Below are 16,556 nucleotides of genomic sequence, written 5' to 3' on the forward strand. Positions count from 1 at the left end.
ATGATTCTTTAAATGAATGATTAATGTGAAAACAACTTCCAATTACTGCTCCCCAAAATGCAATACTTCTCTTCAGAAAGATTTCATAGTGACTAAAACGGTATGCACTTAGTTGCATAAAAGATTAAAGATTTGTCCTCTCCTCCTGGTCACCTTTGTGAGGAGTATCAAGTAAGCCCCACTTCATACTAATGACCTTTTACTTATACCGACTGGGAGCATTTTTGCGTACTGCCCTTTTTCGGGATTACTTTGGGATAGCCTGATCCAAGTCAAAGCAATAACGTAAGGCGGGATAAAAGCCCGGGAAACAACACATTTTTTAGACACATATATTCCACTAGAGATTATTTTTAATGCCTCCAAATCGGTTCTAATGCGTGCAACCCACAACTACTATGTTATGAGATTGTATTTTCCAGCACGCTGAGACGGCGAGCTTTATTTACTCCGATTTTTGGACTACCTTTCCCAAAATGCCAATCGCATTGCCGAGGCAACCACACAGTTCTATTCGAACGGTAGCTACTGACGTCACTTGTCGAGAGACTGCCATTCCTTTATGTTGAAGACGCCTCCTTCCGACTCATCGAAAACCCCTGTGCGAGGGGCCGCAAAGTATTCTGGGAAACGTAGTTCCTTTTCCGTGAGAGCGTGCTTCGCGCCACTGGGGCGTGTCTTCAAGGGCTATATAAGCATCCGGAGGGGCGGTGGGCTGCGTTTGTCTGCTGGTTATTCCTTCGCTTTTGATTTTCTGTGGCGGGTCGTTGGTTACCATCGCCTTTTAAGGTACAAGGGGCTTCAGGCAGGATTTCTTTTTTCCGGAGCTGGATAAGCAGGAAGGGGGAGTTGAGCTCGTGGGTTCGTCTAATGAGGGGGCGACAGCGGCTACGATACCAAGGAGGCTTTGAGCGTTTATTTTCCGGGTAGTAATCTGCGATGTTCGGACACAGCTGTACGGTTTTTGATCTGGTTTTTTTTCCCCCCTATAATTTTTCTTCAGTTCTTTGAAACCTCACTGATTTCCCCCCCCCTTTTTTTTGAGTGGGTTCGTACGTGCCGTCCTTGGCGTGATGGAGGCGGCGGGTCTTAAAAAAAAAAAAAAATACCGAGACACCACGTGACCTGGCTGGAGTTTATGCCGCCATTTTTAATAGCTATCAATCTTTGGCGCGCGCCAAAGCGCGGGGGAGGGGAGGGGGTGGAAGGAAGTGAGTGAGTGAGTCACGTGGCCAGCAGACTTGGCCCATCGAAAGCGGCCGTTGAGATTTGGCGCCGAAAGCGCTGACAGGACAGGAGAGGCGAGGTGGCCCATTGTCCCTTCAGGTGAAGGCTTCCGTGGGAAGTGAGACGCTTCCTCTTGCAGAAAAAAATGGCTTTAAAACACGTTTGAGAAACCTGAGTTATTGGTATTGGTGCCAGTTTGTTGCCTCTTCATACATTTGGGCGTATTAAAGGGCCTGGGATGTATTTATTGGATGATTCTTGTCAGTTGGTGAAGCTTAAACCACCTGTAGTTTCTTTTAAGACAGGAAATGAAATATACTTGAGAGATCAAGTATACTGCTTCAAATGCAGTTGTGCCAAATGTTTTTTTAAAGTTTCTCCAATAATTATTCACATGCTTGTGTAGATATTTCAGAGGGCCACATGATATTCCTTCTTTGGTATAACTTGTCATTTAAAGCTACGGGAAGTAGCAAGTTGTAGTTGTCCATGCTGTATTTTTGTCACTGGAATATATATCAGATCACAAATGTTTCCTATATATTGAAATATATAAAACCCCATTTTAAAGCTTCTAAATAGAGTTTTCACTTTTAATCAATACTGTTCATTTATTGCTCTCTGGGCAATGAAAAAGCTACTGATTTGCCACTGCATGAGAAGAAAAATACTCAACCTATCTGAAGTAGCAAGGTTTTTTTACAGCACACTTAATAATTTAGGTGTTAGCCCAAATGCCTTCTGGCTAAACTTTGAAAACTGTTCCTAGTTTGCCTAACTTAAATTTTCAGTTTCAGGATGACAGAAGAGGCTTCTGCTCCCTCTACTTCTGCTGACAAAACAGAGAGGTAAGAAAATAATTGGATAAAAAACAAACATGTCAGAGCCAGAATAGTGAACTAATTGAGCTCTTCATTCACTTAAGCTGATAAAGGTGACATTGTATTTTGAGCATTTGTGGTGCTATTGATTTTGGAGTTGGTTCTATATGGTAAAAAAATTTGTGAAAACCTTTAACAAGGTAAAGGTTAGGGTTAGTATGAAAATATATAGTGTATTATTGGGCCAAGCATAGTAAATATAAAAAGTGGTATAAATTAATGATACAGAGGGACATGCCTCTGCTAGCTGCATTGATTACCAATCTGTTTCTGGTTCCAATCCAAGGTGCTAATTATGAGCTTTAAAGCCCTAAATAATATATAATATATAATAACTTTATTGTCATTGTACATATATACATAGTATACCCATACAACAAAATTAACTTAACACCTAAAGACCAGGGCCAACACACAACAATCCCCAAATGGCATGGGACTGGGTTATTTGAGGGACCTTTCCCATATTAACATCTATTTCTTCTACCAGATCTAAGAGGACATTCTGGAGGACCCATCGACTAGGAAATTTCTCTTGGCAGGTCTTTAGTGATAGTCCTCTTGTGCTGTGTCCCCTCCCTTTAATGAAAATCCTTCCCTTCAGCTTTCTGGAAGTTTCTCAAGACCTGGTTGTTCAAGTAGGCCTTTAAATCCTAGGGACTGGCAAAATATTTAGATGGCTCTTGAATAACATCTCTTCACCTAATCCTGCTTTGTGTTTTATATAAAAAGTTTTTAACTATATTCTAGTTCGTATATTTTGTTTTTAAATTTTGTTGTATTGACCATTGTGTGAAAAGCTGTGCAAAAAACTATATTATGGAAAGACAATATATATTTTCATACTTGCAGTATTGATGTGGACGGGGAAGCCAAGAGACTACTCGGCTTGGGACAAAAGAATCTGGTAATGGGAGATATTCCATCTGCTGTTAATGCATTTCAGGAAGCTGCTAGCCTTTTGTAAGTATTTAGATTATATATAATGGGAGGGTAAAAGATGTTTATTCAGCTATAATTTCCTAAATATATTTTTAATATTTGAAGATTTTAGTCTTCTCTGTTTTAGCTTACTTTTGATATGTTCTACATAGTTTTAAGATTCATTAAGAAGCTAACATGGCAAATAAACAGAATGGATTTTGTCTGTTGAGCTACAGTTTTATGGTTTTCACAATCCAAGCTGTAACAAAAGATTTATATAGTCAAGACTAATGCGTTACACAGCCAAGGAACAAATCTTTTATCTAGCACAAACCTAATTTACTCAGATCTCTGCTATCTAATTTTTTTACCTACATGACACTATGATTTAATATTCAGTACAGATAGTACATATTCAGTACAGACGTAAGACCACAATTGAGTCCAAAATTTATGTTGCTAAGTGAGATATTTGTTGAGTGAGTTTGCCTATTTTACGACCTTCTCACAGTTGTTACATGAATCATGGCAGTTGTTAAGTTAGTAATATTGTTAAATGAATCTGGCTTCCCCGTTGGCTTGGCTTGTCAAAAGATGATCACATGACCCTGAGACACTGCAACAGTCATAAATAAAAAAATGTCATGTTTTTTTAGGTCCGTTGTAAGTGAACGGTCACTAAATGAACTATTGTAAATCAGTTACCTGTAGTTTGGAGATTATGTTTATCAGTTAATTTGAAGCATCCCTTAATACAATTTAAGTTCAGTTAAAGTAATTCTCAAAAAATGAGTTTATGTCTAATTGTTCTTCAGGGGCAAGAAATATGGTGAAACAGCAAATGAGTGTGCTGAAGCTTTCTTTTTTTATGGAAAATCACTTCTGGAGTTGGCAAGGTAAGTTAATATATCCTATCACTTGGCCAATTGAACCTCGGTATATTCATTTAAAATTTAACCAGTCAGTAATTCATACAATTCTACTTACTGTTACTGTTCACATGTGCTGTAGTTCTTCTATGTGCGAGGCTCTTTCTATGCCATGTTATTTTCTAAGAAAGATCCCAGAATAATATTTTCATAAGAGTGTGTGTGTATATATTCATACTAAAGATTTGCTCTGATCTTCCAACAAGTCTTAAGACAACCAGAATACTTTATTATTGAAGATGTATCAGAACCTAATAGCTTTTTCCTAAACCCAGTGTAGAACTTTGTAAATATTTGTGAACAATATACTTCTATTAAAAATTGGAAAGAGTATGGTTTAGTTTATTTGTTTGGGTTGATTAATCTTGGATACCTCCATCCCAAGCGGTTCTTTTTAATGAGCCATGTATTTACTTTCCAGGGTAAAAGTATACGACATGAAAAAGTGGGCCAGTTTGTGTTATGCTATATCATGGCACTGAATTCTTCAAAGTGTTCCACAAAGTGTAGATTAAACATGTAATTTATTAGAACGTGCACTGAACTACCTGAATAAAATATTAAAGTTTCCATTAAACACTGGTTAATGACACTATGGCATATAGTCATGGTCTCACACATAGCCTGTAAATCACTTCATCAATTAATATTGTTGTCCTAGAATGGAAAATGGTGTGCTGGGAAATGCTTTGGAAGGAGTGCAGGTGGAAGAGGAAGAAGAAAAAATGGAAGACTCAACGGTAGAAAGCGCTGATAATATAGATGGTATGTAGAGCTGTCTTAATGCATTAGAGAGATGCCAAGCTGTATGTATTCTGAATGAATATGAGGCATGAATTGAGATTGTTTGCCTTAAATAACACATTTAAAAATACAGTGATTTAGTAAGATCACTTAAGTAAAAATTACAATACTTAGAAAAAATTGCAAAATCAATGCTTCTATTAAATTAAAATACTGCCACTTCATGGGAGAGGGTACCTACTGTTTTTTCTTTATGAAAACCTTTATTTATATACTTGTTTTAGAAACGATTGGAAGTAAACCTTAAAGGAAAATTTTGAAACTAAACCAGATTGGGCTTGCAACCAACTCGTGTATGGTGCAGTGCTATCTAGTCTTATTATATAAAATTTGAAGTATAAATTCTGTTGTAACCATAAATGAAATTCACATTAGAGAGTGAATACTTGCCTGTCAAATTTGCTTAAGCCCCTCAATTTATAGTGGCTTCCTCTGCAATGTTTGGTGTCTCAGTTAAAGAAGCTTGGCATCTCTTGCTTGGCTGTTAACTCTTGCTAGTACACAACTCATTGCTTAAGCTCAACTGCTTGCAGACCATAAACGTTACAAAGGTGCTTGTTCTTAAATTAAAAATAAGTATTTGGTATTGGCAGAAAGAGTTAGTGGGAAATAGGGTGGAATGTGAAGATCATAAATGCTTATCACTAAATTCGAAGATTTCTTTGTGCTTCATCTTCCTTCTTCATGTAGAAGAAGCAAGGGAGGAATTAAGAGATCAGGTATATAATGCCATGGGGGAAAACGAATCCAGAAAACCTTCAGAAGAATCTCTGGTAGAAACTAGAGTGCAAGCAAAAAATAAAGATACAGAAGTGGAAGAAGTTAGAGAAGAAAAGGCAGCTGTGAATATAGATGATAATCTTGCAGAAAAAGAAACAGCAAGCAAGCAAGTAGAAGTTATGCAAGAAAAACAGATCAGTGAAAAAACAGTGGAAGATTCATTAGAAGGTAGTGCTGCTGCAGAAGAAAAGCCAGAAGAGACAACTGGAGGAGAAAATCTAGCAGCAGAAGAAACCCAGGAAGACATTGTACTTAAGAAAGTATTGGTTGTAGATAAGACTCCTGGGGAAGAAAAACTAATAGTAGAAAAGCCTGCAGAAGCAACTAGTGGAGGCACTGTAGAGAAGGAAGTGACTGCAGAAGAAAAGTTAGCTTTACAAAAGATGGAACAGAAGGCAGAAAAGCTTGTAGTTTTGACTGAAAAGCACACAAATGCAAAGCTAGAAAATTCAATGGTAGAGGCGTCAGCAAAAATTTTACAAGAAACATTAGAGGAAAAAGAATTGGTGTCTGCTGTTGATAAAGTAGAAAGGAAGGCAGAGAAGGCAGAACAAACAACTGTGGCTATTCAAGAAACGGACATTGTTGCTGGACAAGAAAACGTGGATTTGAAAGACGAAGAAAAATTGAATGAACCTATAGCTTCAGGGGAAGTGTTACCTACAGCTCCAAATGAAATTACTTCTGCAGGGATTGTTGAACAGTCACGTGAAATAGAAATTGAAGAAAAAGCTGAAGCTGCTGCTAAGGTAGAAAAGGAAGAAGAAAAGGATCACGAGATGGGAGAGGGAGAAGGTAACAGGGATAGAAAATACTTGTGGGTGGTTTTTTTTAGAATGCTAACCCAAATAAAACTGATCCATTCAGAATTCTCTTTGCCTCGAGTGAGGGAAGGGATATAGCTAGGGAGAAATATAAAAGGGCACAAAATAATATAATTACTCCCCCCTCCCCCTTTTTTTTTTTTTTTTTTTCTTTTTCTGCCAAATAGTTAACTGTGGACATGACAAAACTATTGGCTGATTTGGGGTTATTGTTAGTCTAAGCAGTAAATCTAAAAAGTAATGGCCACTAGAGAATCCTGAATGGATGTTCACTGCATGCTCTGATATTGCAATACTAACTCAAAGCATAGCTTTCCTCCTGTGAATATATACCAAAGCAGTAGGATTGACCAGAGTACCATTACATTAAGATGTTGAGGCTATAGATTTATGCTAAAAAACAACAATTTGCTGCCATATAACAGAAATATAACAGTGCAACTGGCAAATTCATAATTTTCATGCTTTGTTTTCTGTCTTACAACATGATTTTTGGAAATTTATTCAGTTCTTAAGCAGTTAAATGTCTTAATAATTCCAGCTATTTGCAAAATATAATTGATATTAAAAGGGACATGTCAGTAAGCATATTTCAGATCCTGCGGAAACTTCAAATTCTATCTCCTAAAAGTTTTTTACAAAGCAGATTGTATTTAGACATTAAAATGAAAAGGTACAGTAAGATGCAGAAAAATACTGTACTTGCCCTGTAAACAGCATATTTTCTCAAAAATTGCAGAGTAACTACTATCCCACCTTAATCCTTTTGGAATGGGATCCTCACTAGTATCCTCACTAGATGCACTGAACTGTTCTAAAAGTTAATTTTTATTTAGCAGAGGCAAATACCTTTAACTCTTTTCAGTTTATGCATTGGAACATCTTATATAGATACCATGTTTCCCCGAAAATAAGAACCTGTCTTATATATTTTTTTTTGAACCCTGAAATAAGTGCTTGACCTTGCTGCCATGCGTTTATTATCAGGGGATGTCTTATTTTGGAGGAAACAGGGTAGAAATGAGTTAATTTCAGTTAAAAAAAGTGGAAGTATTCATCAAATTAAATCTTTAATCCGCAGATATTTTAAAAAATAAGTATGAATGTTTCATGAATGTCTTTACAATTATAAAACTGAATAGCATGCAATTGAATTAAGGAAGACTGTTAAATAATGATGCTGCAAAAATTGAATAAAATAAAGAGCCAAGTAAATAGCATGCCAGTAGTGTATATAAACAGGAAACTCCTCTTACAGAGACGGAAGGTTCAGAAGAAGATGATAAAACTGAAGAGGAGAAAGAAAATTACTCTACAGCTGAAGAAAAGGTGAAGTATAAATCAGTATTCAGATCTATTAAAAGCTATTAGTGTTATGCAGGAGAAAATGTATGTCCTCAATTTAACACAGTTCGCTTAGTGACTGAAGTTACAACGGCACTGAAAAAAGTGACTTATGACCATTTTTCACACTTACAACTGTTGCAGCATCCCCATGTGATTTACATTTGGATACTTGACAACTGACTCAGATTCATGACAGTTTGCAGTATCCTGGGAACATGATCACCTTTTGCAACCTTCTGAAAAGCAAAGTCAGTGGGGAAGCCAGATTCACTTAACAACCGTGTTATTAATTTAACAACTGTAGTAATTAACAAATGTGGCAAGAAAAGTTGTAAAATGGAGCAAAACTCACTTATTAAATTTCTCACTTAGTAACATAAACAGGCTCAATTGAGATCATATGTTGAGGACTACCTTTAGATAAAGAGATAGCTGCTTCTCTGAGGTAAATCTTAAGTATTTTCTGGTTCTGTGAAAAAAGATCATCTGTTCTAAAGCTGTGTGAAATCTTCTCTTAATGAGTGTATTTCTATGAGAAAGACTATAATTTTCATAGGACTCGGTGCCAGAGTCAATATTTATGATTGCTATTAAGGCATAAGAAATTGGTACTGCCTAATATGACTAATAAATCATATTGCTTCAGGAGAGTGAAGAAGATGAAGTTGGAAACTTAGAACTGGCTTGGGATATGCTGGAATTGGCAAAAGTAATATATAAGAGGTATGTCTTAGGAGTTCTAATAAAATAATATCCTTAACCATATTACTGATGAATGTTTTTACAGTGTATTTTCTGATTTGCTTTTTTGGTCTAGGCAGGACACTAAAGAAGCACAGCTCCATGCTGCTCAGGCTCATCTAAAACTAGGAGAAGTTAGCATTGAATCTGGTAATTGATTTAAAGTTGTCCAGACATGCTATTTCTAATGGCTTTTGCATGTTGTGACTATACATGAGAGCATGTCTGTTCTGCATTGACTATCAATCTTTGTCATATTTTACATTAAAATTATACAAAATTGAAGTAGCATAAATATGAAGTATGTCATATACTGTGTTTTGACAAGTTTGATTTATGTATATTCTGAATTGACAGTTGCAGTTTTTCATTTTTTATTGTAATTAATATATAGCTTTTATATAGCTCTATATTTGTATCACGCTAGTATAGCTGCCATTTTTTTCACTGTTTTAGCACTTAATTCCTAACTGATACTGGTTGATATTTGATTAATAAAACTAATTGATAAAACTGATACAGGTAGTCTTCAATTTACAACCATTATGGAGTCTCCCCACTGCACACATAAGTTGTGACAGTCATAAAGTGAGTTGTCACATGACCAATCTGATTTTATGACCTTTTTTTGCCATAGTTGTTAGGTGACTCGTATAGTTACGTGAATCCAGTTTCCTCCTTTGACTTGCTTGTTGGAAGCCAGGTGGGAAGATTGCAAATGGCGATGGGATACTGCAACTGTCATAAATACATGATGGTTTCCAAGTGTCCAAATTTTGATCCTGTGATCATGGGGACACAGCAGTAATTGTAAGTATGAGGACCAATTTTAAGTGTGTTTTTTCAGTGCTGTTGTAACTTTGAATCATAAATGAATGGTTTTAAGTTGAGGACTACCTGTATGATGGCTGAGGAAGGGAAAAAAGGATAACATGGATTATGCATATGGCTTTGTTAGTTATTTTCCTGGTTTGCAAAACAATAATTGTACTCTTGAACTGAGTCAACTTTTCTCCAATATATGTTACAATTATTTTCCTAAACAAATGTGAATATTTTTCTATATTGCTTTTGGAATTGAGTTTGTCTGCTATCATGATTTTCTGGTGTTTTCTGCAGAAAACTACATGCAAGCTATAGAGGAGTTTCATTCCTGCTTGGCTCTTCAGCAGAAATATTTAGAAGCCTATGACCGTTTGCTTGCAGAGACTCACTACCACCTTGGGTTGGCATATCACTACAACAATCAGTATGAGGAAGCAGTGCTGCAGTTCAGTAAATCAATGGAAGTAATAGACAAAAGACTGGGTAAATCAAAGCAGAAGTTTTACATATTTTTAATTATGTTCCTCCATTACTGTTCCCTGTCAGTTCCAAGTTTCAAATTAACATTGGTTGCAATTTGCCATTAGCTTTCTTGGACAACTCCCATAATTTCTTGTTTTTGGGGAGTAAGGAAGATTTAGAGAAGTTCAGCTACAAGAAGATTCTGAAAGGAAGGAATTGTCTAGATCAGTTCCAATTCAGATTTACACCTATGTGGAAGACACAAGCAACCTCTTATGGTGTATGATATGAATAGGAAGTGGAAGAGTAGGAAATTGTAAAGCACTGTGAATGTGATTGTGCTCCTTTCTGAATGTGTGGATCAGCTCTGTCTGGGGAAAGAAACAGTTGATCCATTGGTTATTTCAGTATAGGGTGACACTGGATTTGATGTCATCCTCTACTATTCAACGTCTGGTGAAATTTTAGAAGAAAGCCTTTAACCTGGAATTAAGTATTAGTATGATGGTATATAGTTGCATATAGCCACTGTGGAGATGTTGACCTGCTGTTTGGAGTCTTTAAGGGACTGGATAGACCACAACAAGCTTAAATTTCAGTATGTTTGGTCTGGGATAGGGTCACTCTTTCCCCGAGGGAACAAAGTCCATGTCTTATGAGACTTCCTAGTCTGCTACGTAACTGAAAAGCAAGTGGAACCTGTGGCCAGGAAACAAGTTTTGCCCAGCTTTAGCTGGTCGGCTAGCTGCAAGCCAATAACACTTATTGTACAGTGTCCCACATGCATCTTTAACAATATCTGCTTGGGTTTGGATTGCTGTGGTGATGATTATTTCTCATATTCAGACTTAATCCATTGTGTGTGCTCATCCTGAAAAGGGTTGCTAAGCATCCCCAGTCTGTGTGAATTGAGGCTAATCAAGTATCTCCTTGGTGTAACTTTAATGTATACATACATAGGAACACTGCCACCTGAGATTCAAGATCTTGCTCTTCCTTCCCCCTGCTTTCACAATGCCTTTAAGGCTTTGTTTTGTTACCATTCTGGTAGAGATAGTGAGTCTAGGCCTGAATTTTGTTTGCAGCAGTTCAATAGTGCAGTGGCACCCAATCTTTTTGCACCAGGAACCAGTTTCATGGAAAACAATTTTTTCACCCGGGGGGAGGGGTGTGCAACTGGATCCTCTGCATGTGCAATTTACAATAGGGTTCGTTCGCCCACTGCTCACCTCCAGCCTAACAGACCATGAACTGGTATCAGCCCAGGGATTGGGGATTCCTGCCTTAGTGGGTTGTTCCATTGGATTGGTTTTACCTTCTTATAAATTGCTCAGACAAATTACATGTAGTCCTTGATTTACAACAGCAATTGAGGCTGGCAATTACCATCATAAATTGTGAAGGTTAGAACGTATCCTTCACCATGCCTCAGTTTTTGCCAGAAATTGGAAGTAAACTTCTTGGAAAGCAATAATAAATTGTGGTTACATGGCTATGGACTGCTGCAAACAGCTATAATTATAGGCTCATTTCTGACCAAAATGTGGTCATGTGACCATGGAGACGGATTTTGAAACTGGGTTGTAAGTCCCGGTGGGGGGGGGGGTGTCTGTCATAACGTTAAGCGACCAAGTATAAGTAGAGGACTACCTATAATAAATATAAGGTATTAATCTCAGTTTAACAGAAGTGATCTGTGAACCATGAACCAAGCTCTTTCTGGTTTTATCGTGATAATTGAAATAGTTGAGATTTGTTTGTTTCTTTTTACAAACAAAAAAAATCTGCTAATAGACCTAAATTTGCTTTCTGTGTTTCTTGAGCCTTTGTTTGGTTTACAATTTGGGTTTTCATTATAAAGTTGTTTTAAAAGAGTCAGTGGGTCAATAGAAAAGTGAATAGTTACTGTTCTCTGATTTTGTTGGGGGGGATTGTGTTTTGTTATTCTGTACCAAGTGGTGATATGGCCAAATTAAATGAATTGTTTCTACAAAAAGTACTAATGGCTCCTATATTGTCATCTTTTTCAGTTATGCTGACTGAGCGACTAAAAGCAAAGGGAGAAGGACCAGCTGAGGATGAAAAAGAAATAGAGGAACTCAAGGGCCTGCTTCCTGAAATCAAAGAAAAAATAGAGGATTCAAAAGAGTCTCAAAATAGTGCAAGAGTGACTGAACTAGCTCTGAAAGCAACTCTAGTGAGTTCCATCATTGATTCTGTTGAAATAAATAGATTTCAAAATGCTTGGCAAATAAATCTGTGTGCCTGCAGGATGTACTTTACTATGAAAAGTGGTTAATAGGTCTGAAACCTAAAATCTGAGCAGAGCATCTTTAATATTAAAGTGACATGCCATTGATTTTGACATTTGAATGCAATAGGAGATAGCAGTGTTTCTCTAGATCTTTTTTATAATTGTCACTGAACACAAGATTAGTTTGCTAAATCTGAGAATTTAAAGATTAAGCTTTTAAATGACCTTGCAATATTTATTTTTAAAACTATTCAGATGTGTTCAATAAGTCAAAAGGTAGATTTCAGAAAATGCCTTTTTGCCCTGATCTGTTTATTTTCTGGAGTTTCAGCAGCTAGAGGCTTTCTAATAGTATTTTAAAATGATTTATTTCTTTCCAGGTTGGTGGATCTTCCAGCTTTTCACAAGGGTCTGAAAGTAGTGCAACTTCAACAGTAAGTGACAATAGCAATAGCAACTAGGTTTATGACATTATGGTTAATATTTCATAGAAACTTCTACTATTTCTGTAATAGATTCCAGTTGGACACAAAACTGATGGAGCTACAGACATCTCCCATCTTGTTAGGAAAAAGGTGTGTATTCTATTAAACAATTCTTACTGGCTTGTAGCTAATCCTGCAGTTAAAAGGTTAAATCACATTATTTCTACAATTTTTATATATCCTACATAAAATCCTTTCCAGTGGGAGCCAGTTAGTCTGGGAACCATGTAGCTTTCTTGATAGCTTGGGTGGTATTGTGCTGCATAGCACCTACCTTATTAACCCTGGTTTAATTTCAAAGCTTGATTTTGTGGGTTCTGCAGGCACTTCAACTTGGCTGTCTTAAGGTTCTGCAGAGACATCCATGGTAGTCCTTCAGAGTTCAAATGTTGACATATCTGAACTGAAACTGAACTTCACAGCCAAACATCCAGGCTAAATTGGGTTCCCTTATTTTAAATGGAAATGGAAAATATTCACTAGCATTATTCAATCTGGAATAATCTGTTTAGCTATCTTTGTATTGTAGAGTCTTTGGTGCTCTTGGAGCTTGGTTATTTACTTGCAGGTGTTTTATTTTGTTTCCTAGACACTTAATAAAATATCTGCACATGAACAAGGTCTCTACAATTCAACCCTGACTATATATATTCTCTTCTATTGTATGTTAGGGCTATTATATGAGTTGCTAAGCAATATATCAATATTGCCCTTTAAATAAATTATTTGATTATTCTCATTAAATAATGGTTATCTCCTTTTTTTTGAACTGCTGGTCTAACATTAGAATTCTAGTCAAATTCTAGAATTTGATCTTTAGAGTAATATGCAGGCTAAGTAACTTGAAGGTAATTAACCTTTTTAATTTTAAAACAGTTGAAGAGGACCAAATAGATATTGCATGTTGTTCGTAAACTTAATTTAAAACAATTAGCAGTTTCTATTTAATAGCATATGCATAATGATACTAAATATTCTTAAGATTCACATTTCTGCTTGATGAAGACCAAACAATTTTGTCTTCAGAGGAAACCAGAGGAAGAAACTCAACAGGGAGACAATGGAGCTAAGAAATCTAAATCAGAATCGGCTGTCAATGGTGGTGGTGATGCAGCTCCCAATGGAAATGAGGCTGCAGAGAAAATGGAACAGGAGGTGGGCAGTTCAGTCAGGAGACATATAAATTGAAATAAACAAAAATAATTTTCCCAGGCATTTTTTCCTTGCATATGTTTCATTGCCTGCTGGTTTTCTCCCAAACATATAATATATCCATGCTAAAACACATATTGATGTAACAGAGCTAAACAGAAAACCTAATTTGTTGTCGGATGCAAACAACCAGACCCACACATGCAGAGTTTAGGCTAACTACTTTACTGTCTTCTGCCTATAAGGAATCTCTCAGTCTGGCAGCCTATCCTTGGAAATGATTACATAAAACTTCAAGAAATTTAGGGGTCTTAGCCTTTTTGCGGTTGTGCAATGACTCCAAGCTAACTGCACTTGATCCCTTCTCCATGCCAGGCTTCGTGCTTCCCAACAAAAGCATAGCAATTTATACTTCTGGATAATTGCATACAGTTTATACATGAATTAAATAGTGAGCTTATTTAAGTGCTATTATGCAAACATCTGTATATTTTTTGTGCAGCAAGATACTAAAACAGGATTATTAATCACTTAGATATTAATAGCTCCTATCAAATTGTCCATCATGTTAGTCTTACAATCTGTACCAAATCCTTTAACGATGCATGAATTAATTACCTAGCCTTGTAAAAAATATATATTTATTAAACTTTGTTTTTCTTTTTAGACAGGAGGAAGACCACAAGTTGAAACTGTTCAAAGTACTGTATGATAATTCTTTAATATTGGGCATGCTGCCTCCCAAGGATTGTGGGTTTTGTATATAATGTATTTTTTCACTCTTTGGCAACTTTTTGTATTCAATAAAGATTGTACTCAAACATTAACATTGTCATTTTAAAATATGCAAAATTAAATCTTAAAATTTATTAAGTTAGTGTTCTGGCTTCAAATTTTGGTTATCTGTCTTATGCAATCAGTGTGGTAGTTACTTATTGTTTTGGTACAGTAAGTTTTTCAAGATTAAAGTGGGATAAATCTTCCAAAAAGTCTCAGACCAGAATAAATAGATGGGAAATGAAAAATATATGGAAAGGCTGTAGTCTAGTATGGAAAATTGTCTAGTCTAATGAGGCTTCTGTTTATTTTAAAATTGTAGTTTTGAAATTTCATAAAGTATAAGATTAGGACAAAACCCTAGTTTAAGAACTCATAGGAAAGCATAAGATGATTGACTAAAGGAAAACCCAGGTGTGGTCAGAAAGTTTGCCCGTAGTCCATTTTGAAAGAGTCTGAACTCTTTATGCCCTCATAAAAATGATTCATAAATTGTCAAAGCAGAAAAATCACTCAATAATATGAACATATTGAATCCTGATCCAAACAGCTTCTTGGATTGTAGATAGAGCAAAACCAATGGCTTTAAAACTCCTTTAGGACTTAAATGTGAGACAATACAATCTTACTAGTAACAGTATAAAATCTGAAATGTAATTTTAACAAAGTGCCTACTAGCAAGAATTAAGAGAAAGACAAACTTCCTCCAAGAAAGCTCTTCTATAATTGTATCATGACTAGATGACAAGCTTTTGAAGAGAAATACCTGCAGATAGTTTGCTTTACACTGGACCCGTCATTGTCTCTCCCCATAGATTTGCAAACCTCTAAAAAGCCATGCACAATATGCTTCTCTGTGTCTAATCTGCAAGCAAATGCAATTTGTTAATTCTTCCCTGGAGTTAAAAATACATGAAATATTTTTTATCACTAGCCTTACTAGTAAAATACATGATAGCTTCTTGCTTCCACCAAGGTAAAGTAAGACTGAGAGAATTGAGATACATAAGAAAGTAGCATTTGATGGGAATATAAGATTTATTAATATAACAAGATTTAGAAGATTTATTAATATAACAATGGCATTTTATTAATACTGTCAAATAAGAGATTTTGAGGCATATCTTTGAACTTTCTACCTTGAACTGGCATGGACTTCAATTTCAGACTATAAAACTGGAAATCCACTGTAATGGATTTCTGATTGAAATTTTCCTGGCTTTACATTTACTTTTATCAAGAAAAAATGTTCAGCTAGAATGTAATGGTGTAGTGCAGGGATATTTATGCTCTGACATGTTTGGGATTAGACTTTATTGGCCCAGCAGTTATAAATAATAGCAAAATATTTTGGTAATTGCAGTATATGTACATAAAGAAGGGCATGCACCTACTAGTGATCTAGTACATCATTGGTTTGGAACTGAGCTACTTCAGAAAAGTACACCTGTAGTACCTGTACCTGTAGTACAGATGTTTTGCACTTACGAACAGTTGTTCTGGCTAGGACTGCTATGGAAAGTACATTGTTTTCACTGCAATTTGAGAAATTTTTCTCTTCATAGAATCTAGCTAAACTATTCTCAGAGAGAAATATTCTTGAACCTGTTATTTTGCACTTTTCTCTGATAAACAGATTATGAAAAATCAGTCTTGAATATACATTCCTGTGGAATTTAAAACACAGCTGTAATGGTTCTCTTCAAGAATAAAAATACTACACTAATACTGAGCTCATTACACATTCTTTTCAAAAAAAAGATGGGTTCTAGGGAGTTGGGCTTCTCAAATCTTAAGGTACAAATCTACTGAAAGATCATAGTATCTGTTTGGTTACCTTAAGTATATTTGTGTGCAAAGCATTTCACTTTGAATAGTTCTGATGCTGAAACTGCTGTTTTGAGTATAAAAGAATCATTCCAAGTGTTTTGGAAATCTTCCAAGTTCAGAACAGCTGGTTCCTAGCTTAAAAACTCAAACATACTTGGAGAGGGATGATCAGTAAAGTTCTGAACTAAACATGTTTCTAAACAATATTTTGGGCACCTTTAATAAATATTTTGAATACAATTGACTAGCAAAAGAGGATGGTTATCATGTATGCGCACCAATTTATCCATGCAAGAATACAAACACGTGACTGA

General features: G+C 35.9%; 1 protein-coding gene across 3 annotated transcripts; it reads left to right on the forward strand.

The window, feature by feature from the left end:
- Positions 1–562: 562 nt before the first annotated feature.
- On the forward strand, positions 563–14,462 carry NASP (nuclear autoantigenic sperm protein). 3 transcript variants are annotated; one of them, XM_070941402.1, is made up of 15 exons: positions 563–789; positions 2,019–2,075; positions 2,961–3,071; positions 3,848–3,928; positions 4,623–4,726; positions 5,456–6,340; positions 7,628–7,698; positions 8,363–8,439; positions 8,534–8,607; positions 9,577–9,765; positions 11,775–11,941; positions 12,379–12,432; positions 12,514–12,573; positions 13,510–13,638; positions 14,303–14,462. In XM_070941402.1, exons 1-15 carry the CDS (start codon positions 563–565, stop codon positions 14,345–14,347), a joined length of 2,331 nt encoding a protein of 776 aa, XP_070797503.1. In that variant the 3' UTR covers positions 14,348–14,462. The 3 variants fall into 3 exon arrangements, with proteins under 3 accessions (XP_070797503.1, XP_070797504.1, XP_070797505.1); XM_070941403.1 differs by having other exon boundaries at positions 725–789; positions 2,025–2,075; XM_070941404.1 differs by lacking the exon at positions 563–789 and adding an exon at positions 2,599–2,650.
- Positions 14,463–16,556: the final 2,094 nt, after the last annotated feature.

Source organism: Pituophis catenifer, unplaced genomic scaffold (assembly GCF_029215685.1).
Source record: "Pituophis catenifer annectens isolate HBS135680 unplaced genomic scaffold, rPitCat1.0.hap2 SCAF_3, whole genome shotgun sequence".
Classification (NCBI taxonomy): Eukaryota; Metazoa; Chordata; class Lepidosauria; order Squamata; family Colubridae; genus Pituophis; species Pituophis catenifer.